Genomic DNA, 25,322 nt, shown 5'->3' with positions numbered 1-25,322 from the left:
AAAGATCAACCAAAAAGAATTCTTATAAATAAATAAAATGTAGGTACAGTCATCCCCCTTTACCTTTGGGGAATACATTCCAAGACCCCCAGTGGAAACCTGGAGCCCTGGATGGTACCGAACCCTATATGTACTATGTTTTTCCTGTACATACAAACCTATGATAAAGTTTAATTTATAAAGTAGGCACAGTAAGAGATTAACAACAATAACTAATAATCAAATAGCACAATTGAAACAACATACTGTAATAACAGTTATGTGACTATGGTTTCTCCCTCTCAAAGTATCTCATAGGACTGTACTCACCCTTCTTCTTGTGCTGACGTGAGATGATAAATAGCAAAACTCCTCCTGAGTCTGTGTAGCCGTCCCTTACTTGCAGCTAATGCTTGGGCTCACCTGATTCGGGTCTCTGTACGGGCTCATTGCTTTCAGGTGCAAAACGTTGCAGTCAATCAGAGCACATTTTCCGTTCATGTCTTCCACCCACAAACATAATGCCTTTTCCATCTTAACCGAGCTGTATCATGCACTGTGGCCATGACTTTGGCAGTTCGAGGTGCAACAGCAAAATCATCCTGAACTTCTTCCTCCTTAATCACAGTTTCATGAATAGAAGATTCGTTCACGCCATAGACCTTAGCAACTTCAGCACACGACTTTTTCCCTTTCCTTGTTAAGTAGAAAACTTTTCCCCTTTCACTTAAAGGAAGCACTTTACAGCTTCTCCTGGGCACAGCTGAATCCCCAGCATCACTGCTCTTACACGTCGGTCCATTACGAAGTAAAACAAGGGCCAGTTGAACACAAGCGCTGAGGTCCGGAGACAGTAAGTGTGATACCAAGGTGGCCACTGCGCGGCCAACAGCTGCGTGAACGCCTAAATCAGCGTGGAGACGCTGCAAATGGATGGGTCAGGTCTCCGCGGGTCCTGCGAGATTTCATCACGCTCCTCGGAACGGCATGCAATTTAAACTCATGAATTGTTTATTTCTGGAATATTCCATTTCATATTGTCAGACCATGGTTGAAGGCTGGTAACTGAGTCTGCGGAAAGCAAAATTGAGGATGCAGGGAGGGGCTATGGTAGTGGTTTTATATGTATTTTCTCATTTAGAAAAACTGCAGAGTAAATATTAATTTATAAATCCATTACCTTGGAGTAGGTATCATCTAATCCATCATATATATATATTTACTTTAGCAAAAATTAAGACAATGGAGAGATCAAAGAGACATAATTTTTAGTGGAAAATGAATTGGAGAGGTGACAAGACAGAAGAGCAGGAAGATAGGTATTACTTAGAGAAGGGAGGTTTCCCATAGGTCCAAAAAGAAGCCAACAGCAGCTAGACAGGCAGAGGAATAGACTGAGAAAGAAGTTGCCAATAAAAATTGGATGAGTCATGAGAAAGAGGTAGCGTGCTGAAGAAGAAAAACCACCCGTATCACAATTTTTCCTCGAGTTCACGCTAAATTTACTTTGATGCTTGAAAGAGTTGCCTGTAACAGCTGCAAAGTGTTAAAATTAATTAAAACTTCAAGAGCTGATGGTTGTTTTTTGATACAATAGGGAAAGCTCTAGTTAGCGTCAATGTCATGAGGAGAAAGAAGTTGATGAATCTTAAGAAATCTTTGGCAGGAAACTTGAAAAGCGTATTAATGCAGCTCAACAAACCATGACCATGAACAGCTTCTACAGAAACATCCCCACAAATACTGAGGTGAGTATAATCTTGATTTTTATTATTTTAATATTTGAATGATATTTTATTATGATAATAATAAAAGCTTACAATAAAAAATAGATGAATATGAGCAAAACTCAATCACAGCATCCAGAAATAATCACTGCTAACATTTCGATATATATCTTATCAAATATATATTTTTGTAAACAGAGTTGAAATCACACCATACAATTACGTATCTCACTCTTTCTATTTGCCATTTTGCAAATTAAGCAGACCCCAAGTTTTATTTAAACCCTATAATACCATTTGTTCACACAGTATTTCATCATCTCAATATACTAAGCCTTAACCATTCCCCTATTCTCGACATTTAGGTTGCTTCCAATTTTTCACAATTATAAATTATACAACTTTATAACGAACATCTTTATGCCTGAATCTTTAACAACATTTAAAATTACCTCCTTGAGCTAGCTTTATGGACTTGTGATTATAAGATTAAAAGGCTATGGCCCTGGCCAGTTAGTTCAGTTGGTTTGAGCATAGTCCCGTATGCTAAAGTTTCTGGTTTGATCCATGGTCAGGGCACATTCAAGAATCAACCAATGAATACATAAGTAGGTGGAACAACAAATCAATCTCTTGCTCTTTCTTCCTCCCTCCCACCCCCACCTCCTCAATCTCTAAGTCAATAAATAAAATTTTAAAAAAGAAAAGAAAGATAAAAGGCTCTGGATATTTTTAAGCATTGTGATCCTTCATGCCAAAATGCTTCCCAAAAGAGGTGGATCATCTCACATGATCTCCTCCCAGCAGTGCAGGGGAGTAAATAGGCAGCATTATGATGTGAGTGAAACCAAGTTCAAAAAAGGAAAGACAGAAATCGAATTTACTGGCAAATTTTAGCCTAATGGGAAAGTCAGAAAAAGGGAGTGAAGCTTCACCTTTTGCAGAGAAAACAACTTTTACAAAAGGGTTATAGAAACAGAGCGAACCAGGAATTCTTCCAGACGCAGTGGAGAAGTGACCTGCTTTTTCCTCTGCTCACCAACCTGGGCGACTCCCTATTTTCACTTCTTGTAGGACAGAGGGCTGATTAGTGGCACCAGCCAGCCCCGCTGGGGACAGATGGCCTTGCCCATTACATTCTTCATCCAAAAGGCAGAAACATGCCAGTAGGAAGAGACCTTAAAGATTCTTCAATCCAACCCCTCACTTTATCAGATCTAAGCCTAGGAAAAATCATGGCAAATAAACATAAAAAGATGCTCCACATCATATACCACCAGGGTAATTTAAATGAGAACAAGAAAGAGATACCACTATACACCTATTAGAATGTATAGTCTGCGACACTGACAACGCCAAATGCTGATGAGGAAATGGAGCAACAGGAACTCTCATTCATTGCTGGTGGGAATGCAAAATAGCACAGACATTTTGGAAGACAGTTTAGAGGATTGTACTAAACTAAGCTTACTCTTATCAGACAATCCATCATCACACTCCTTGGTACTTACTCAAAGTAGTTGAAAACATATGGCCACATAAAAACCTTCACATAGATGTTTATTGCAGCTTTATTCATATTAGCTAAAACTTGGAAGTAACTGCGATGTTCTTCAGGAGGGAATGAATAAATAAACTGTGGCATATCAGACAATGAAATATTATTTAGCACTAAAAATAAATGAGCAATCAGGCCATGAAAAGACATGGAAGAAACTTAAATGCGTATCACTATGTGAAGGAAGCCAAGCTAAAAAAAGGTGTCTGATTCTTTAAAAGGCAAAACTGTGGAGAAAGTAAAAGATTAGGGGTTGCCAAGGGTGTGGGAGTGGGTAATGAATATGTAGATAGGAGAGAATTTTTAGGTCAGTGAAACTACTCTAGTATATATTGCTATAATGGTGGATACATGTCATTATAATTTTGTCCAGACTCATAGAATGTACCACGCTCAGAATGAACCCTAAAGTAAACTATGGACTTAGGGTAGGCAATGTTGATAATGGGGAGACTATGCATGTTGGAGGAAGGGGGTTGTGTGAAATACCGTCCTCTCAAATTTGCCGTGAACCTAAAAGTGCTCTAAAATATAGTCTTTTAAAAATAAATTGAAATAAAGTAATAAACCAAATTGCTTACCTGAGACAGGGGTATTATTGCATGGAGGGGCTCTGATAGACCTTTCCAAGTAATGGAAATGTCTGTTCCATATTTTAATGGCGGTAATGGTTACATGGGTATATACCTTTGTCAATGTGGTACAATTAAGATTTGTGCATTTTATAATATGCAAATTATTCTTTGTTAAAGTTGATTTTTTAAAGTAAAAAATGTAATTGCCAAGTGAAGAAAAATTTAATAACCTCTATGAGATAAAAGAGATAGATAATCTGAATAAATAGTATATAATAGACAGAAAATATTAAAGTACAGGGGACTGATAAAAAAAATAACACCTTCCCCTGGTACAAACCATGTTGTCAATATATTAACTCTCCTCATAGAAATAGTCAATATCACTCAAAAATAAATAGGGACCGAGCCTTAGAAGGGGGCCGTGCTCAAGGGAAGAGTCCTGAAGCTTAAGAGTCATAAGCTTCCATCCAGTATTTATATTTCTCATGAGTTGAAATGAAAATTCCATAAAGTTATATCCTGTGAAATCTAATTTAATAGAATCTGCCTAGTTCAGGTTTTTAATTAAAGTATGCTTATGGCCCCATTTGCTTTATAATGAGAATAATTCCAAATAATGATATTAAGTTTTATTTTATTTGTAAATAAAATTGGAGTTAAAGGCAGAGAGAAAGGAAAAGTTTGCTCAATTAAATTTGCAGTGTTGTAGCCTAGGAATTAAAAGAAGTCAACGGGAACTGGTTTGTGATTTTTTTTTTTCCCTTTTCCAAACACATTGCATCATTCATTTAACCCCATTACTAATCCTACTTAAAGTGTTTTCTTGATGTGATGTTCAAAGGATTTTGGGTTTCTCTTTTCTAATCTAGAGAATGAAAGGTCTCTACCAATGATGTAACAAATATTTTCAGTGAAGTTCCAGAGTATGATAAGATAAATGTAAGTGTTATTTCACACAACAAGATCATCCCAATGTGAAAACATTTCTCTAATGACATGGAAATTGCTTGCAGGAAAGTGGGAGCAAGAGGAAATAAGAAAACACAAACCACCATTTTAACCTCTCTGGCCTTTTCTATGTATTCAAGTCAATTAAAAAAGGGAGTAAAAAGAAGTCTCAATGGCATATCTCTTGTAAACAAGTAAAATTAGCAATTGGAAACCAGGAAATGAGCCTCCCTGAGTTTAAGATGGGAAATGGTGTTTTATAACACAGACCTTGTAAAAAAAAAAAATGCTAAACTATCCTATATAATAAAAGGCTAATATGCAAATCAACCGAATGGCAGAACCACCGGTCGCTATGATGCGCACTGACCACCAGGGGGCATACGCTCAACACAGGAGCTTTCCCCTGGTGGTCAGTGTGCTCCCACAGGGGGAGTGCCGCCCAGCCAGAAGCCAGGCTCATGGCTGGCGAGGGCAGCGGCAGTGGCAGGAGCCCGTCGGTCAGATATCTCCTGAGGGCTCCTGGACTTCAAGAGGGCACAAGCCAGGCTAAGGGACCCTCCCAGTGCATGAATATCATGCACTGGGCCTCTAGTATTGAATAATCTGAATACAACTTTCAACAAAAAAATAATTGATTGTATATCTGCATTTAGATGAGTTACTACTAAACTTTAAAGATAAAGTAAACCAGTGGTTCTCTTGGCAAAAGATGGCAATCCACATCGTAGTCTTTGAAAATTCCCATCTACCTCAAGTTGTTTTCCACACTATCTTCTCTGGTCCCCCCAAACAACCTAGATTACTGGAAAGTCCTGGTGTTGGGTTGATGACATTGATGTATTTGAATGGAGGTTGGCACAGAGATTTATCCTCTGTGCCAATGTTTGTTTCATTTTCCCCTTTTGCTTCCAAAAGCCACGATACGAATGGACACATTGTGCTGGGATAGAGAGAGATAAAATGTGATAACCCTAGAGATGGCCCTCGATTTTTAGCACCTTGGCACCAATAGTGTAAATGTTATTCTTACTGTACATGCGTAAATTAAAGAAATTAATTATAAAGCAAAAGGGTTTACAACACTAACTGAAAGGTATGTCTGGCCTAGAATTGGAAGACAAGACTGTAGACATCAGAGCACCCTAGGAAGTTGCTTGAGCCAAGAGGAAGGCGAGTCATGGACCAATGGGAGCACATCATGTCTTTATCTTTGAGTGGCTATGATGTTTACGATGACATCACTTTAAAAGTGTTTTTAAATTTCAGCTGTATTTATAGTGTGCGGATCATATTTAACATGTTTCTTTAGAAAACAAAAGTATGCTTATTGATGATATAAGAAAATAGGGTTCAAATACAAGAATAAGAAAATGTTGAATTCCTGTTTTTCCTAAGTACTCAAAAGTCAGAAAACTTCCAAAGGAATCACGGAAAGGTAATCAGGATTTCGTTATAATGTTTTTAAAAGTGGCTGTAATGGAAAGCAAATTGGGCCTTGCATACATTTTCTTATCCAGAGCCTGTCCTGTGAAGCGTAGCTTTCATTGTTTTATTTTCTAACCCACTGATTTAATTAAATGCATCTGCAAACTAAAGGGAACTTAAAAATTATAAATACGCATAATGGGGGAAACTCCGATGGCTCATCAAACATATTTTGCCATTTCCCCCACGTCCTGAGTTTATGAAAAGAAAACTACATCTGGGTGATTCATCTTCTAAAGTCTTATTGAGAAATTACCTTTTCTTCTTTTGTTTCCACAATAGAAATACACATTTTTTAAGAAGATATATATGTGATAGCATATTCTTTAGGCATGTGCTCTGTGCAAAACTGTCATAACAAACCTCAGCACCATACGAACTAGGTCACTAGAATAGTTCCTACAGGCTGTTCTTGTGTCCTGAGTCCATTAGAATTATGAGATTTTAATGTTTCCTCAGTCAACACAGTTCACTGACCACAGAATCATTTGTTAGTTAAATGGGATTTATTATTTTTAAAGACTAATAGTATTTCTTTAAAAAAAAAACAACAAAACCCACTTTATTCATAGGAATTAGCATAGTGATATGCCCAGGAGGTCTCTACCCTGAGCAGGCCAGTCCTGGCCATGGTGTGCCACCGTCTCCTGCAGGGGATAGTCTAGCAGGATGAAAACTTTATGCAGAGAAGATTACAAAGTAGTAATCAGAAGTCCAGTATCAAATATCACCAAAGAAAAGCAGAATGTGAAATGAACTTAAATTTAGCTATTGTGCAGAAATAAAAGATTATAATTTGATGATGGTAAGATGAATGGAATTTGTTAATACTCTGAAATTACTTGAGTATTACTGGTTTATAAGGTGGGGACCACCGATAGGATATTGCCCAATTCAATGATTGTGGTATAAAATATACTCACTTTTTTATTGAAGTGTAATTCTTCTCACTACTTGATATATTTTATGTTAAGAACATAAAATTTGCACATCATCCCAGGGACAGACACTCCTTCATCCTTTCACTTTAACAGTTGCAGATTTTAAGGGCATTGGGATGAAAAAATGATGTTTATCATTATTGAAAAAAGCCAACTCATTTGTCCTCATCATTGAAAACAAACATAAATATGTTTCAAGATGTCATATTTAGAAACTACAGAATGCTGTGTTGTTTTCTTAATTTAATGAAATAGTACATTTATGCAAATTTTAGCATTCTATGTGTGGTGTTGGTTACAGATTTTACTTTTTATTACTAAAGGAAATGGAAATTCTGGCTTTATTATTGTTAATTTATAGTCATTATTGATGGCTATTCCCTTGCAGTGAACAAAGATAATGTGTTTTATACCCCAAGAGATGATTTGACAATTGGATATATGACTTAAAATTTAAGAAATAAAGAGGTTCATATTCTATAATTCAAATTAATTTATTCCTCAATTCATTTCCACAAGAATTTATCATGTGCCTATTGAATGACTATATGAAATACATCCTGCTATACTCTGTTTTTAAAATTTATTTCTATTTTTATTGATTTCAGAGAGGCAGGGAGAGGGAGAGAGAGAAACATCAATGATGAGAGAGAATTGCTGATCAGCTGCCTCCTGCACACTCCATACTGGGGATCGAGCCCGCAACCAGGGCATATGTCCTGACCAGGAATTGAACCGTAACCTCCTGGTTCATAGGTTGATGCTCAACCACTGAGCCATGCCGGCAGGCCTCCACCAGATTCTAAAGGCACGCATTTCAAAAATATATATCTGTGTCCCCAAAGGGTCTAATAGCAAAGTAGATAAACACAATGCAATTGCTTTAATGGGACAGACATACACAGAAGAAGAGCTCAGACTGCTGGAGGAATCAGGAGAGGTTTCACAAATAAACTTAAAGCTGAAATGTAAGAGTTTTTCTGATGAGTTGAAGATGTGAGAAGGAAGAATCCTACAGAGAATACCTCTGCAGGCATGGAAGTATCAAGAGCTCGAATAATTTACTGTATACAAAGCATACATGGGAAAAAAGCCAAGAGATAATGTGGACTGCCAGTTAGGGGCCCTGACAGGAAGAGCTATAAATAGGCCAGGGGCAGCCAATAAAAAATAAAAATTAACAAAGGAGCAAGATGTCAGCTTTTTGTATTCCGCAGGTTATTTTGCAGTAGTGTGGGAGATGGAACACATGAGGTGGAGACTGAAGTAGGAAGACCAGGAGAGATAAGAATGTGAACTAAACAGTAAGGATGAGAAGCAGAAGTGAGGACAGTTATAAAAGATAGTAAAGAGAAAACATAGAGTTTGTATGAAGAGTAAGAAAAGGAAGACGTGTAGGGTGATTCCTAGGTTTCTGTCTTGGGCAACCAAGTGGATCATGTAGCCAAACAGTAAGAGCAAATCCAGGAGGAGGGACAGATTTGTGTGGGATGGGAAGATATGATCATCTGAATTGAAATGAAAATATCATGTACTGGGTATATTCAAGGAGGTGGCTTTTTATAAAAGTAGTTATGTGGTTGCTGTATTAGTCATGGTACATTTATGTATTCGACATTCTTGCTGAGGAATTACAAGCCAAGGGTAATGGGTGGGGGTGGACGGTACAATAAGCAGTGTGCGTGGTCCCTGCCCCTCAGCAGCGTATCATTGGGGGGGAGAGTGGCAGTAAACCGCATGCCTCAGCAGCTTGTATCAGCAGAGATGTCCCAAATGGTGACTGCGAGAATTCAGGCAATCCTTTTCCACGACGGGTGTTATCAGCCCGTTTCCTGCAGGAGATTGTGGGATGCTGAGGGTCTCCTTTATGTCAGATGCTTTCTGTCCCTTTTCAGTCCCAGCTGGCAGTGCTCCTGGTGATAGAGTATCACCAAGCACCTTGTAGCTTTATGTGGATTTCAGGGGAGCTCACTCCATTAGACAAAAGGCTCATCCACAGATTTTTTTTGGGGGGGAAATAATTCCATTTCTATTTTGGGCTTCAGCTGAGATGGCCCAGGGGCACTGCCAATAAGCTTTGTGGAGGCTGCCTGCTTTGATTAGGATCTGTGAGGCCCACCTTTAATCTCTTGTGAATGAATACCTTTGACTTTTTTTTTTTTAAATCTCTCCAGTGTTGCAACAAAAGGTTTCACAGCCACCCCACAGCTTTCACTCTGTCCCAAATCAAGTCCTGGTCCCTTTTGGTGTAACAGTTCTTTCTTTAATTTCTTTCCCTCTTCTCACATTTTACTAGAAGTAGAAAGAAGAAACCAGGTCTCACCTTCAAAACTTTGCTTACAAACCATCGCAACTCAATCAATATTCAAGTTCATCATTTACAAGTTCTGCTCACTTCCACAGGTAATTTTTCTAAACTTCCCACTGCGACCTAGCAAGAATCTCTCTTCCTCCGGTTTCCAGTACATGTTCTCACTTCCTTCTAAGCCAGTGGTTCTCAACCTTGGCTGCACATTAGAATCACCTGGGAATCTTTTTAAAATCCTGATTTTTGGGCCTCATCCTCCGGAAATTCTGTTTCTTTGTTATGGGGTGGGGCCACAACATTAGTAACAAAGAAAAAGAATTTCAGGAGGATGAGGCCCAAAAATCAGGATTTTAAAAAGATTCCCAGGTGATTCTAATGTGCAGCCAAGGTTGAGAACCACTGTTCTAAGCCCTCACCAGCAGTATTTGGAGTGTCCTTATTTCTACTAACAGTCTTTGCAAAGCAAACTGCACTGCTTCTATCATGCTCTTCAAAATTCTAACAGCCTCTAACAGTTCACTCCCTGATTCCAAAAACCCCTTCTCCTTTTGGGGGTATCTTTCATGTTAACTCTTTCAGTACCAAAATCTGTATTAGTTTTCTATTGCTACAAAATAAATGATCACAAACAAAGGAGTTTAAAACAACACCCACTTATTATTTCACAATTTCTGCACATCACGAGTCCAGGCGGGCTCAAGCGGGTTTATGTTTTCAAGGCTGAAATCAAGATGTCGACTGACTGTGTTTTCATGAGGAACTCAAGGTCCTCTTCCCGGCTCATTCTTGTTATTCGTGGAATTTCGTTCTCTGCCGTCATAGGAACTAGGATCCCCATTTCATTGCTGGCATTTAGTCTGGGGTCACGCTCAGCTGTTTGTGGCTACTCTCCAACCCCTGCAAAGGTTCTCTCCATCTTCCAAGTCAGCAATGGTGCATCAAATCCTTCAACTGGAGTTCTTTATTTCAATTTAGTGTACAATTTGTGGACTTTGATTCTGATATAACCTCCCTACAATGAACTTTTCAAGAATTGTTTCTGCCTTGATCTGAGAGCATACATTGATTAAGATATTTTCCTCTCTCCAGACTCTGGGTTTTGTTATCAAATGGCAGCACCTTGTTCCTCTCAAATTTCAGGAACCCTATGAGGGCTTCCTTTATGCGGCCTGTGTACATATTTGAAAGTCTTGCTTTTATCTTATCAAGGACAGATTATAGACTGAAATGCCAGGCACCTACTTATATGACATTTCTATCTTCTCTGAAAGCAAATAATAAATGTATATAAGCAAATACAAGTAATGAAATAAAATAGTCTTCATTAATTTTAATTGGAATTTAGCCAAATTAAGCTACCATTTGAAATGTGACCAAATATCATAATATGATATTATATTAAATAGATATATATTTCGAGAAGGTATTACAGATGTCAGTTATTAAGTGTGACATTATTTTGAAAATGTTCATGTTGATGTACATTTCAATACACATTAGTTAATTTACTCATTTATTTATTAATAATGAACAAACTAAGCAAAAACTCTACTTGACTTTTCTATTTGAAGGAAAAATTCCTTCAACCACCAATGACTAAAAAAGGCAAAAATTTGTTTTTAACCTCTTTAAAAGAATTTAATCAGAGATTGAGTGATAGGCTAGTTAAAATCAGAACTTTCTTATAGAACTAGAAAAGAGAATTTGTCAAAGTCAAAAAAATTATCAATCTCTGTTCAACTATGACATTCAAATTTCTTGAACTTTAACTCTTTAAGGTCCCATTATGTTGAATAAAAGCATAAATTTTGATAAACACAGAATACTGAGAAAAGTATCAGTGTAAATGGATATATGTACATATATTTGGACTGTATTCCTATTTATTCATGTTAAGTAGCTCATTGAATTTAAGAGAAGCTGTTTCGTAATCTGGAGTTTTGTGACATAGAAGGGCATTATTCCTTTATAATAACACAGACGGTATATGCCTGCATTTTTTATTTTTTCTGGTGGAAAGTTTAAATTATGTGTCAAATCCTAAAAGGTTTCCATTTGTGGTACTTCAAAAACATGACCGTAATATTTTGCACTCATTCCATCAAAAGGTGGAGTTTATTTTGCCCCTTGAGTCTGGCCCGTCCTAGTGAACTGCTTTGACCTACAAACTTGGCAGAAGTAACACTGGGTGAATTCCAGAACAAGGCCTCAAGAGGCTTTCAGATTCTGCTTGGGCGCTCCTGGAGTTCTGAGACCACCTTGCTGTGAAGAAGCCATGGGGAGAAGACACATACACCTCCCTCTCTGCAGCCACCCTTTCTCCCCCAGTGAAGCCAGCTGAATGCAAGTGCATGAGGGAGCCCAGGGGAGACCATCTGGGCCGCCCAGTCAATCCCCACATTATGAGAAATAATGTCCGTTTTGTTTTAAGCCACTAAGCTTTAGGTTATGATATATGATGTAGCAGCAGATAACTGGCACACCAAAAGCCTTATTCCCCACAAGAGGTTGATTTAGAGGTAAAAACAAAACAAGTTTAACTTCCAATACTACCGAGCCTTTTTGGCAAATATGCTAGAAAAGACTTTTGTCAACATTTTAATGATGTTTTCTTCTACTATTAAGTCAAAATGTGGTAATATTGATTTTCAAAATAATTTGATCACAACAGTTCGGACTTTTAAAAATATTTTTAAATTAATTTTTATTAAACATTTAATTAATTTTACTAAAGAGTTTGTTCTGTTTGTATAAAGTCAAAATGTCTAGATCATTTTATCAACACAAGTCATATTCCATTTCTTCAGATTAGGCAGTCGCTTTTAAATATAGTATATTTACTCCACTCTATTACTGTCTGAAAAGTAGAAGGGGGAGGCCTGATGGCACTGCAGTGCTGGTTAGGCCATGCCATCCGGGCTTTTTATTACATAAGAGAAACAAGCCCTTATGTATCAGACCATTGGAAGCGGGTTTTGTTCAAGGTGCTCAAGCATGATCTGTAACTGCATCCACTACCTGGAGACACTCCGCTCTGTGAAGTGTAACCCGGTCCATTTGACTGGTGCCACATGTGGTTGTGCAATGCACAGCCTACGCAGCTGTATGTGGTGGCTCCGGCCAAAACCATACTTTCCTAAAGCATGAACCCCCTAGTGTTGCCATGGTGCCACCTTACAGCCAAGGAATTAGTGGGGTGGGGAGCCAAAATATGAAATGTAATATAAACTTTAAATAAAAAAGTCTAGATGAGTCTGAAGATTAATTACAGTTTAGCTATCCCTTATGTTATTTAAAACAGCATTCATGATGGTTAGTTAGCATTAAAAAAACAACAACAGTCCCACTTCTCGATTGGGCAGAAATGATTTTGATTATATTGGCAAATAGTTTTAATGGAAATAATATGATGTAAATATTTCTCATTTAATTTTTTTCCCTCTAAACATAATTTAACAACCATGAACCAGAGGGAGTCCATGACTATAATGCTGCATGCAAACTAGCTGTATAAACAATTGACGTGGTAATGAAGTGCGTCAGTGAACGTAAATAAAAACTGTAGATTTTTAAAATCAATTTTCATCACTCTAATTCTAGAGAATTAGTCTTCTGCCTTTTTTTTGCTTGTGTTTTGGAAAACAACCTCAGAATTCACAGTAAATGAATTACGGTTAAATATTCAGATCAATAGACAATGGATGGGGAGGAAAGAGAATGGAAAAATAAGCACGCCCCGTTTTTTTTCTAAATATGACAGCTATACTTTGAAATTCCTAAAACCAGATGGAAAATAAAAGCTTAATATTTGGGAAATAAACACATGCAAATGAATGAAGAATTGGAGATAGAGCGCATGGTTTTAGCAAAATAACATAGTACATTTTCTACTCTATCAGTTGACGGTAAGTACATTTACTTTCCCCGCAGAAATCTGAGATCTAAACAACCCAGGTCCACGCGACGCAGACCGGCCCGTCTAATCCTGGTGCCGCTGGGTCCGGCGGGGCGCTCATCTCAGTCCCATTCTGACCGCGACCTTGGCCTTCGGCCCCACAGCGGCCTCTGGAGGCACCACCCCGCCCAGGGGGCATCACCCCGTCCAGGGGGCATCACCCCGTCTAGGGGGCATCACCCCGTCCAGAGGGGATCACCCCGTCCAGGGGGCAGGGGCTCAGCCCGGGACCGCCTTCCACCTCCATCGAGTGAGGCCACGCGCTGGTCCCGAGGCGGCGGTCGCGCCGCGGCAGGCCCTGCTCTTTCTATTTGTACACTTTCCAGTCTTTCCCTTTCTTCTCTTAGTTCCAGGCTAAGAAAGTAAGAGAACCACCGGAATAGAATGGATGGAAAGGCAACCCGACGACTGAAGAGGACGACGAATCTGGAGCGTCCCTTTGGGACCCGAGGCTGAGACAGGCAATCCCCAGCCCCGCGGCCCGTCCTCCGGGCGGACATGGCCCCCAAAGCCAGCCAGTCCCTGGGGCCTGGAAGACAAAGGAAGGCGAGGGCCGAGCGGGGACGGGAGGGTGGGAGCAGCGACTCGCGTGAGCGCGGGGACGTGAGAGCGCAGCCCCCGCCCCCTTCCCCGCCCGGTCCCCGCGAAAGGCGGGGCCTCCAGGCCACCCCGGGAAAGCGCTTCCCGCAGCGGGCGCCGAGGGTCCCCGGCGGCCACCCGCGTCCTGGCCAGGGCGGTGCCAGGCCCGCACGGTGGGGGAGGGGCGAGGCGGGGGGCGGAGCCGGCGCGGAGACAGACAGCGGCCGGAGGGGCGGGGCCTGGGCGGGGGGCGGGGCCTGGGCGAGGAGGGGCGGAGCCGGCCGGTCCGCGGCTGCTTGAGACAGTCACTGCCCTGGCGGCGGCGGCGGCGGTTGGCCGTTGGGGGCTGGGAGGAGCAGGACCCTGGCTGTCGGCGCAGCTGGAGCTGGCAGTTGCCGGGGCCAAGCGGAGGATCCGGCGCGGGGAGCGCGCCCCAGGCCGGGCGGAGCCTGCGGCTGCAGCGGGACTGCCGGGCGCGCTGGCCTCGGCGGCGTCTCCAAGAAGCAAGTGTCTGAGGCTGAGATTCGGCGGCGGCTGGGGCGGAGGTAACCCAGGGCGGCGGCGGTGGAAGCGAGGCTGCTCCTGGGGTCGGGAACCTGGGGGCTGCGGCCGGGTCGCCGACCTGACCCACCCACGCGCTTTCGAGGAGGGAACCCGGGACGGCGCGGATCCCCTCGCTCCGCGGAGAGCCAGGCGGGGGCGGGATCGGCGCGCGGGTTGGGGGCGCAGAGCGGGGCAGAACGGGACGCGGATTCGGAGGCGACCCCTCGGCCGGGATTGGCAAGGACGTGGGGCACCCCTCCCCCTTCGAAAGACACACCCCAATCTCAGGGCGGGGCGGGCTGCCGAGGATTTCCCAGCCTCTGCGAGGGAAGACCTCCCGGAGGAGGCTGCACCTCGGTCTGGGGGCCCCCCTCCCCGCTCCCCAGCTCCGAGGTGGCCCCCTGTGGCTCTGTGGGGCTGCTGAAACGGAGGTGGCTCTGTCGCCGGGAATCCCGGAATTCCTTTTGTCTATCAGCCGAAACCAGCGGCCGGAACTGTAGGCAAACACCCACCGGCGCTGGAGCACTCCACTCCTTCTCCCTTTCTGCCCCGGGAGGAGTTCTCCCCGGCCGCCTCTCCTCCGTCCGCGGGAGTCGCTGGCACTCCTCACCCCCATCCCAAACCCTCGTCTTTGGCACCGAGCAGAGAAAGATTCACGTTGTACCTGTGTTTGGATTTATCATGCGTGTGAGATCATCCCCCTCCGCCCCTCTTTTCTTTTCTTTTTTTTTTTAACCCTTTGCCATCCAGCCTCCTCCCTGGGAATCATCCCCCTAGATTTTGCAAACTATCAACAAAGAAGTGTGGCTAGTGGAGTAAACAGAGTCCTTGACTGGCTGGGCTGTGCAAGTCAATAGAGCTTCCCTCGCTGGTGCCGTTCTAACCAAGCTAGTGGAACGATCTTTTTGGCTAGGCTTACGGATGTTACTCTAGGTGCACGTTGTCAACTCCCTCCCCCCCCCCCCCAACCCTTTTACAAATCTAGGGTAACGATTAAAATGTAGCTCTTTGGGAAGCGTGACCGTAGTGGAAGAAAAATACAGAAAGAAAAATGTAATCATTATTTTAGGGTAATTGTCCAACTTTTTGAAAGTGCCAAAAATGAAAATATGGATTTTGGGGATTAACTGGTAAATTGTATCCTTTGATAAGTAAGCTTTTAACATATATTTTTGCACGAAAATATTTTTGTTTTATTTCGGTTACTTGTGGAAATTGTTGATTACCTGGACACCTTATAAGAGGAACATGTGAACAGGTTCATTGAGAATCTGTCTTGAAAAATGCATTTTATGAATGCTTTGAAATAAGAGGTGTGAACAGTGGCCTGTCATATAAGAGACCACAATCTACACAGTTGTGCCCCTGTGCCTGAAAGTGGCAGGATCTGGTAGTTTGAGGGGCTATCCTTGAACAAGAAGTATAGAGCTACCTATCTACTGTATAAATATAATCTCTGATGACATTTACTATAATGGACACCTTTTCTGATCTGGTTCTCAGATACAGAATTAACAATTTGAATCTGGAGAAGCATTTTGTACAAATGGAAAGATTGGGCTTTCTCTTTTGTTTTCCAGATGCATTGTCTCATCTGCATACTTGAAGGATCTACAATCACGTAAACTCGCTTGTAACCATGGAGCCATGTGACCCATCAAGATATAGAAAAAGTGCTGCTGAGCTTGGGAACCAGGCACTTGTTCACCAGTTCAACAATTAAACTAATATATTCTCTGCTGATAATCAAGAATAAAGAGCCAAGTAAAGTCATGCACATTCTATTGACAAATGGACTCTGTGGCTGTTGAATTTTGCTGTAACTGGTTACTCTGTCATTCAAAGTCAACTTACTCTGCCAGTTATGTCCTAGTGGATGTAGAGACCTGTGTTGATGTGTTCTGATGTTAGCAAATGTTGAAGATAAGAAACCTACTATGACTAATCCTTGTAAAGAGAAAGTCTGCAAAATGGCTCAAACGAGTTTACTGCAGGGGAAGCAGTTTTACTGTAGGGAGTGGGTTTTCCACAAGCTTCAGCATTGCCTCCAGGAGAAAACTAACTGCTGCAACAGCACTGTCAACACCCCTCCCCTCTTAGTGAATTCTGGGAGCAATGCTAGTGTTGTCTCTGGAAAAGGCGCTGCCTGGGGTGTGTTGTTGGTAGGAGGGCCTGGCAGTGGCAAGACAGCCCTGTGTACTGAGCTCTTGTGGCCAAGTTCACCTACAGGCTTGCAGAGAGGTTTACATCGCCAGGCTTTGGCCTTCCATTTCTGCAAAGCCCAGGACTCTGACACGCTGTGTGTCGGAGGGTTTATTAGAGGTCTTGTTGCCCAGATCTGCCACAGTGGGCTACTGCAAGGATATGAGGACAAGCTGAGGGACCCAGCCATCCAGAGCCTCTTACAGCCCGGGGAATGTGAGAGGAACCCAGCTGAAGCATTTAAAAGGTAACAAGAATGACATGGTGTTCTAAGTTTCTATGCAAAAATGAAAATTAAATTTTTTAGATTATCCGAGTTTTTTTATAAAAAAAACTTTGTGGAGTACCTGTACTTGTGCTGTAAATTTGGGGATCATCTGTGGTTGTGAGTGAACATGCTTATTTGAATATTGAAGGAAACGAAATTTAAGCTCTGTTTGCACAGGCTATGGATTAAAAATGTCTATAACAGAATTTGAAGCACTGTAGAAACATTGTTTTTCAAATGTATGCCAAATATTTGCTTTTCTAATATTACTTATAATCGGTAAGGGATATCTGTTCTTATGTAGTGAAGAACATTCAGCTACTTGTAGTGAAGAACGTATAGCTGCTTGGAAACTGGGCTGCATTTTTAGGAAGGGCAAACTATACCTGGTCCTGAGTTTAGAGGAATTCTCAACATAGAATCTACCGTCTTCTTTGTTTACAGTATTATTCCTTTAAATAAGAAAAGTTCTCTTTGAAAGAGACCATTGAGAATCTGAAGAAAATTTGCTAATATGTTTTGCAAGTAAATGAAAAGTTGACTGATGAAATATGTGATCTTTATAAAATAATGGAAATTTGTCGTCATTTTTAGTACTTTTAGAGAATGATACAAAAAAACAATTTTAAGTTGTTTTTCAGAGTGATTCCAGATCCAAAATGTGTTTTAAAAAAATGATTACTTGAAAATGTTTTGCATGTCACTCCTCTACTCATTGTAAAAGAAGGAGGCAAATAGTTATTCTGTGCTTGCTGTTTTTGCCTCCCTGCTGCCTTAGTCATTTTGTCATATACTTTTATCACCTACACAATAAGTAGTTCTTAGCTGGCAAAAGTTTGTTTCCCAAAGACAGGTATACTCTGCACTGAAGGTTAGTGTGCGTGTGTGTCCTGAGTCATTTGAGCAGGCTTTGAATTGCTGTGAAAGTGATTTTGTTCTTTTGATGTCCTCAGATCTAATGGTATGAAGTCTATTGAAAATAATAATAGTAGCAAGCACTTTGTGTGAGTCGTTGTTTAAGTGCTATACCAGTATTAAATCATTTAATCTTCATAACAGCCCTGTGAGGTAGATACAGTTATTAGTCCCACTTCATAGATAAGGAAACTGAGGCACAGCCTAAGTAACTTGTCCAAGGTTACAGGCTAGTAAAGGGCAGAGCTGGGCTATGAAAGACGAGTGTATGTGTACAGGTTTGTAACCATAGACATCCTGTGGAGGACTTACGGGAAGAGGAATAGGTTTGAAGTTTGTGGAGAATGGATGTTTGTCACAGTTGTGGTTTGAGTGCAGTTTTCAGATTACCCATATACGTGATCAGTGGTTAATCTGGAATGATCATTATGAATAGAGGCACACAGTTCCAACAGGTGAGGGGTTTATGAAATTCAGCCAAAGTGTGAAGTGTGATATTCTTGTAGACCTTTTAATGCATAAGTGGCATCCAATCAAATCTATTATCTTTTGCTGTTAGCAAAGTCTGGGTTAAAACTATTATATCATTCATAAACCAATGAGGAAATCTGCTAGCACAAATATGAGATGCCAGGTTTGATGGACAATGTTTAACATGGACTCACTATGTCCATATGGAATCAATAATGTAGGCTTTAATATAAAACTTTACTTCTTAAGAGACTTCAAGCCTCTGTACACAAATAACTCTTCTCTTGACTTAATGCTTTTTCTATCACTAGTTGAAGAGCTGAATTTGCATCTCATGTAAGTCATTTCATAAGCTATTTGGATTTATTGACACCTTAGAAAATCAGTTTTAGAGTATAGTCTAACTAAATTTAACTTAGCCTAACTAAATATGTACTTTATTTTATTGGAATTCATATTAAATTTCTAATACTTTTAAATATTTGAAATCATGTCTGATAACTGTATATTTTTATATATTCTGATCCTGAGCAAATCTTTATAGTATCATAGATTTTCCTGAAAAAGATCCTTCTACTGAGAGGATCCTCTTATTTTCGTTTTCCTGTGTGAATTTTAGTGTTTAGCTAATTGGAGAGAAATAAGAAGCAACTGGAGCTGTGTGTAAAGTCCACACCAGTACCGATTATCTGATTGGCCGAAGGAGCTAATGAACACTTTGTATTCCCAGTCTGTATTTTGGTAGAGAAAACCTAGTGTTTCTACGTGGGCCGTTGTGATGCTCTAACTTAATCTCCTACTAGATCTTTCAGAAACCTGAGTCACCTTTTTTTTTTATCATAAAGTAATCAATCATTCAATAAATTAGGTAATTTTGGTATTGGAACAACTGTTTCTGATAATTCATTAGATATATACTTCCTCTATGATTGGGAGGCTGTAATATAACCATAGTCAAATATAAACATGAGAACACAATTCAAAGTTAAAAGAAGTATTTTTGCATAGTCTATGGCATTAGATGGTTGTAGGCCTCTACTTTTGGACAAATAGTCAAGGTTTTATTGTAGGTTTGGTTAGTGACTGCAACTTTAGAGAATTTTAATCGGAATGTATGTTATTTAGGCTGGATAGAGGTAATTCAACAAGTAGACAATGGGCAGAAGATCGTTTGATCATTGTTCTCAAGGAGTTAACAGTATTTTGTGGGAGATGGAGATCAAAGTAGCTAAATATAAGAGAAGGATAGAGGCACCTGAGTTAGGGAATGAGGGGGTGGGGCAGTGGTTTTGGGTCCTGTGCCTGGTTTAGAAGCACAAGTGAAGATGGTTATTTAATTCATTCAACCATAAACTCCTTTTTGAACCTGCTGTCCCTACTGTCATGCCTTGAAGCCAAGGGTCTTTTTGGAGATCATATGTATGTGTCCTAACTTTTATTTGTTTAACAATCTGCAAGACCAGGTCTGAGTTTTCTGTGTATGATGTCAATTTTCCCCTGTTGAGTAAAAGATTGTGCTCTGTGTGATGATAGGAATGGCTTGTTAGGATAGGAAACTGGAAGTCTGAACTCTGACAATTTGTTTTTTATCTTGAACAGGAATCCTTAGATGGTGTAATCTTTTTTCTATTCATCTCCTTCTCCTTGAACATTTATAATTATTCACGCATATCTCTTTAGATTTTAACTTTTTTTGTAGTTATTTATGCATGTATCGTCTGTTATCTCCTCTATTTGGCATATGCTTCTTCATGACATTATTTATGACTGATTAATTTTTTATATTTACCATTGTGCTTTGAACAGCACTTTTCATATAGTAATTGCTAAATGATTATCATTTGAATGACTGAATAATGCTACTTACCTACCTAGAATATGTTTGAATCTAATTGAAGGACAGCTGAAGTTCTTGCATATGAAAGGAAATTGAAATGTTTTATCACTTAGGTCAGTTTTCAGTGCAGACCAGAGTGGTGTGGTGATTATTAATTTATTGACCTGCTGTCTGTTCCTTAGCACGTGTGTATATGGCATTGTTCCAGATAGTTTTAAGTGGCCAGATGTCTATCTTCTGTCTCTACTGGCTCCAGGTATTTTTGGCAAACTCAATAAAAGGATGAAGAACAGAATGGGACTAGAAAGGGTGCTTCCTTCTTACCCTCACTAGTGGGGTATTTTCAAGGCAAAAATATTCCCTTTTTATTATCTGCCTCATATAACTAATACTATTTACGATAACTGTTATCCACTCTTAAAATAATGTCAGATTAAAAGACCTTGTGAAAGTGTCTTTACTGTTCACATTTTGAATAAAATAAATGAATAAATATAATTTTCATAATCAAATTTCCTTTAGTCTAAGATGGTCACTTTTCAGTGAAATGTCTGTTGTTTCCAACATTTAACTGTTATACTTATTTTAAGATGGACTTCCATTCATTCAGACTCTTCTTTCTCTTCCTAAAATCTTCCCTTTCTTCCTTGGATGGGCTTTCTCTTTTATGCTTCATGTCTAAGTGCTGTTTCCTTTGGTCGCTGGTACTCTATCATTTGCTGAACCAGTCCTCAACCTTTATTAATCACTTCTGCATTATAATGGCACAACATATTGCTCCATGCTTATACCATGTAATGTTAGCCACATTCTTAGTTCTGCTTGCCCATGCTTTTATTTGTGTCCTTCTCGATAACTCAGATTTTTTTTTAGACCAGAGAGAGTAAAGTGGTGCCCTACAGGGTGAATATGTTTTTTACCCAATTCAGGAAATTTCACACACATATCCAGCTTTTTGTTTTTTCTTGGGGGAAAAAAAAAGGAAATTTTGACAATATTAGGCTCTAATTTCTTTGGAGCAATAATCTGGTTGAGCTGAGTTAGCTGCTGTCTGTAGATGGGCTTACACACTGATTTGATCCAGTCGTCCCTCCTCACCCCTATCATTCTATCCAAAACCATTTCATTTGTTTACTGTGCCAGCCTGGCTCCGGTAGGCATTTTCAAATATGAATACGTTTCCTATTCCTTTGAAAAAAAAAAGAAAGAAACACTATATTTTATCTCCCCCTAAATATGCCTCATGTTATCAAAAATTTGTGTATACAAGTGCTTCTTCCCTATCACCTTGCTTCCTAACTTACTGAGACCTGACCTCTCTGCACATATGCACAGAAAGTTATTTAGGTAAAGTAGCTTCTGAACTCACTGCTCTATCTTTAGCCTTAGATGGCATGTTTTAGAACAATATTTCATTATCTGTACTTTGTTCCTTTCAGAATCCCCTCTCCAGCTGTGTTCTTTGGTGGCTGTTCCTCTGGATTGTGCCTGGATGTTTACCCAGCAAAACTTACTTAGATCTTCTCTCCTCATACTCATTCCTTTAAATATTGTATTTACTTACATGGATACCAATGCTTGTATCTATTAAGATAGCAACCAAAGCTGCATCAACAGCTTTTATCTTCACTCTGATCAATATATATCTTTTTACTGGAGTGTCCCTCAAGTACCTTCCAGTGTTCAAATCAGCATCTTTCAGCATTTCTGTTCATTGACTCATTCATTCATTGCTTAAATAAACATTCAGTTCCTGCTATGTGCTCGATATGTGCTGAGTGACAGGGCTAAAAAGGTGAGCCAAACAGGACACTGAATTAAGTGTGTGTGTGTGTGTGTGTGTGCAGGGGCGGGGGGAGGGGCGGGGCAGGGATTGCATTAAACAAGAAATTACAGATATAAAAATTCAGCTTTGATACATGCTAAGAAGAAAGGAGACAGGATGATTAAAACACATGTTATGAAGCTGGGAATTCTGGGAAAACTGATTATCTAAGTTGTTTCATAATTATTATTATTTTTAGACCCTTTCTCCTTAAAAGTGTGATCTCAAGATCAACATATTGGCAACTCCTGGGAGGTAGTAAGAAATGCAGAATCACAGGTCTACTGACTCTGAATCTGCAATGTAGATCTCCAAGTGAATCCTGTGCACTATGATGTTTGAGAAGCATTGTCCTGGGCTAGATTCTAGGGTGTTCTCTATTTTCTATTATATTAAATTTTAAGGTATTTAATCTTTTTCTTGGAATGTTTCTTGAATTCTTTTACCCTGATCTAGAATGTTTATTCATCTACTCCTGCTTGGTCTACTTAATTTTAGCCCCTCTTTATTCCAATTCACTTGGTTCCAGTTGGACAGTTAACCACAGTAAAATAGTGCTTTCTTTAGGTCATTCCTCGGAGCCTGTGATAATCTACACAAGTTCAAATTTCTCTGCCTGGCTTTAAAAGCTCTTGATAATGTCGTTCTGCTCCATCTAAAGTATGTATCATGTTTCCAAACTTCATCAAAGCACATTAAGCTCATTTATTCTTTCAAGAAATATTTCTAAGCATCGGAGATAGTATTAAGTTGATAGGGAGATATGACTAAATAAGAATATTCTTATTTTTCTTACTGTTTAGTAAGACCTTCATATATATATAGTAAGGATTTGGCCTTTTATTTTGTTATATAGGTTGCAGATTTTTTGGTTTGTTTTTTAGCCCTTCACTTGTTTTTAGCAATGTTGCTTTCTTAAAAACGTTTTATGAAATAAAATGGTTTTTATACAGTAAAATAATTTGGTTTTATGAAGTAAATAAGTAAATACTTATTTTTCTGTCCTTAAAAAGCTTTGAAGTGTATTCTGATTTGTGGCCTGTCTTTACTCTCTAGTTGATCTAGTGATGTCTTTGACCACATATAATTGTCTTAAATTTCAAACCACTTTCTTTCATGTTGTCCTAATCTCTGAAATATTGCTAATGTCATTTTTCTATTATATACATATATAACTAGTCTTTTATTATAAAATACACTTTGAAAATGAAAAATGTAATTGCTTAATTAAGAAAAGTATTAGTTAAGAGAACTAATTATGTCTTACCTGTGGTTATCTTGAAAAAAGATTTGGAGCTTTCCAGAAACTGGTGACCTTTTACAATTCTGACTCATTTGCATATGTAGAAACTAGTGCATGGACTCGTCTGCCTTTGTTTTCATCGCTCCATGCACCCTTGCTCTTTGCCATGCGCTACTGCTGATCCTTGTGTAGACAACTGTACTTCTCTGCCTTTGGTTTGGGCTCAGCCATGTGGTTTCCTTTGGCCAGTGGTATGTTAGCAGACAAGATTCAAACAGAGGTTTAACATGCAAAGGAGTGGTTGGGCCTGTCCTCTCTGTGTTGCTATCATGTGAGGGGGATATGTTCTGGCGAGCTTGTTGGTTAAAGAAGGAAGAGGAGAGAGATATGGAGTAGACAAGACCCATCCTGCACCATGACTCCAAGTCTAGAGTAGATCAACAGACACAGGAGAAAGCACAAATGATTATTATTTTAAGCTAAGCTAGTGAGTATTGGGGTGGTTTGTGATATAACAATAATGTGAAGAAAAAAACTAACAATATAAAAACTAAGGAAATAATATTTTAAATAGGAAATCATTAATTTTCACAAAAAATTTAGGAGTCCTCATTGATTCCTCAATTTTACTCACCCTCTACATTGATTCATCAGCTACCTTTGTTCTATCCCAAGATAAAACAAATACTTCCACTCTTCTCTATCTCCCATGGCTGCTGCTCCTATGATCTCTTGCCTAGACTCCTGCAGTGGCCTCCAATTTGGTCTTCTTGTTGCTATTGTTGTCCCTCTTCACAGAGCAGTTAGAGTATCAGATCATGTTACCTCCCAGGCTTAAAGCTTGCCCACAGCTTCTCACTGCCTTTAGAATAGAGTCTAAGCTTCCCCGCTGTCCAGGCCTTGCCTAGCCTTTGACCTCAGCTTGTACCCCTTCCACCCTTGTTTATTGCTGTTCATCCACTCTGCCCTTATTCTATTCTGAAGTAGGTCAAGTTCTGGCCGGCAGATTTTTGTGTGGCTACTTGCTCTGATATCACTTAGGTGTATCAACTTTATTATTACCTCAGAGAGCTTCCCCCGTCCACTAAGTCTTTAGAATACTCCATACCTGGTCATTTTCTAAAATCACATCAGCACACTTTGTTTTCTTTGTTCCTTAATTTTCAGTGTCTTTCATGATTTGGAATTATTTTCTGCATTTGTTTAATTGGACTTCCTGCCTATTTATGGGAATGAGCAGAGTACTTGCCTGTCTTGTGCCCTTGGAATCTCCAGGGTTTAGAATATGGTAGAGACTCAGTTTAATTTAAAACATTATGATTTGTCACACTGATAACTTGTATTTTATCATTTAAAATTCATATTCATTTAGAAAGGAGGAAGAACTTTTGTAGCTTCAGTCTCAGTTTATATGCTTGTTAAATTGTCTCTTTTTAAAAAAATTTTTGTTATTACATATGTGTCCTTATCCCCACATTACCCCCCACCGCCCCCCACTCATGACCTCAACCCCCTGTTGTCTGTGTCCATTGGTGTCTCTTTAGAGAGAGAAGCAGCTTGCAAATCATGGACTTCACAGGAATTGAAAGGGTAACACTAATGGCACCAAAGGGGAAGAAACGGTTGTAGAAAACTTCAGTTTATGGGGCTTAGGAATTGCTCCTACCCCCACAGTGTTTCAGTTAGTCAGGAAAGTAAATAAACAGGGAAACAAACACACATGCACCCATTTTGCCACATTTGCTTTAAGTCTGGATTTTCTGTTTTGTTTTAAAGAAAAATAATCCACATTGGAAGTCCCCCAGTCCTCTTCCTCATTCTGACCTACTCACTCCCAGTATGTGGCCCCTCCTGTGGATTTATGTGTGGTTTGGTAGTCTGTGCAGTTTGACTACACAGGGAGGCCTCTGTGTTGACACACATACTTGTGATCTGCTCCTGTTTTGTCTACTTTTGA

At 39.9% G+C, this 25,322-nt stretch overlaps 1 protein-coding gene across 1 annotated transcript in view; it reads left to right on the top strand.

Moving 5' to 3' along the window:
- Positions 1–14,415: 14,415 nt before the first annotated feature.
- ANKRD50 (ankyrin repeat domain containing 50) overlaps positions 14,416–25,322 on the top strand; it is a 31,077-nt gene continuing 20,170 nt past the window's right edge. Inside the window, exons 1-2 of the mRNA XM_070415157.1 lie at positions 14,416–14,606; positions 16,185–17,053. Of these exons, the coding sequence (XP_070271258.1) occupies positions 16,509–17,053 (545 nt within the window). The 5' untranslated portion in view covers positions 14,416–14,606; positions 16,185–16,508. The remainder of the gene's footprint in view (positions 14,607–16,184; positions 17,054–25,322) is intronic.

This window comes from Myotis yumanensis, unplaced genomic scaffold (assembly GCF_028538775.1).
Source record: "Myotis yumanensis isolate MYYU_CA2020_CCGP unplaced genomic scaffold, mMyoYum1.0.hap1 SCAF_5, whole genome shotgun sequence".
In the NCBI taxonomy this organism is placed as follows: Eukaryota; Metazoa; Chordata; class Mammalia; order Chiroptera; family Vespertilionidae; genus Myotis; species Myotis yumanensis.
This window is presented reverse-complemented; position numbering and strand designations above follow the sequence as displayed.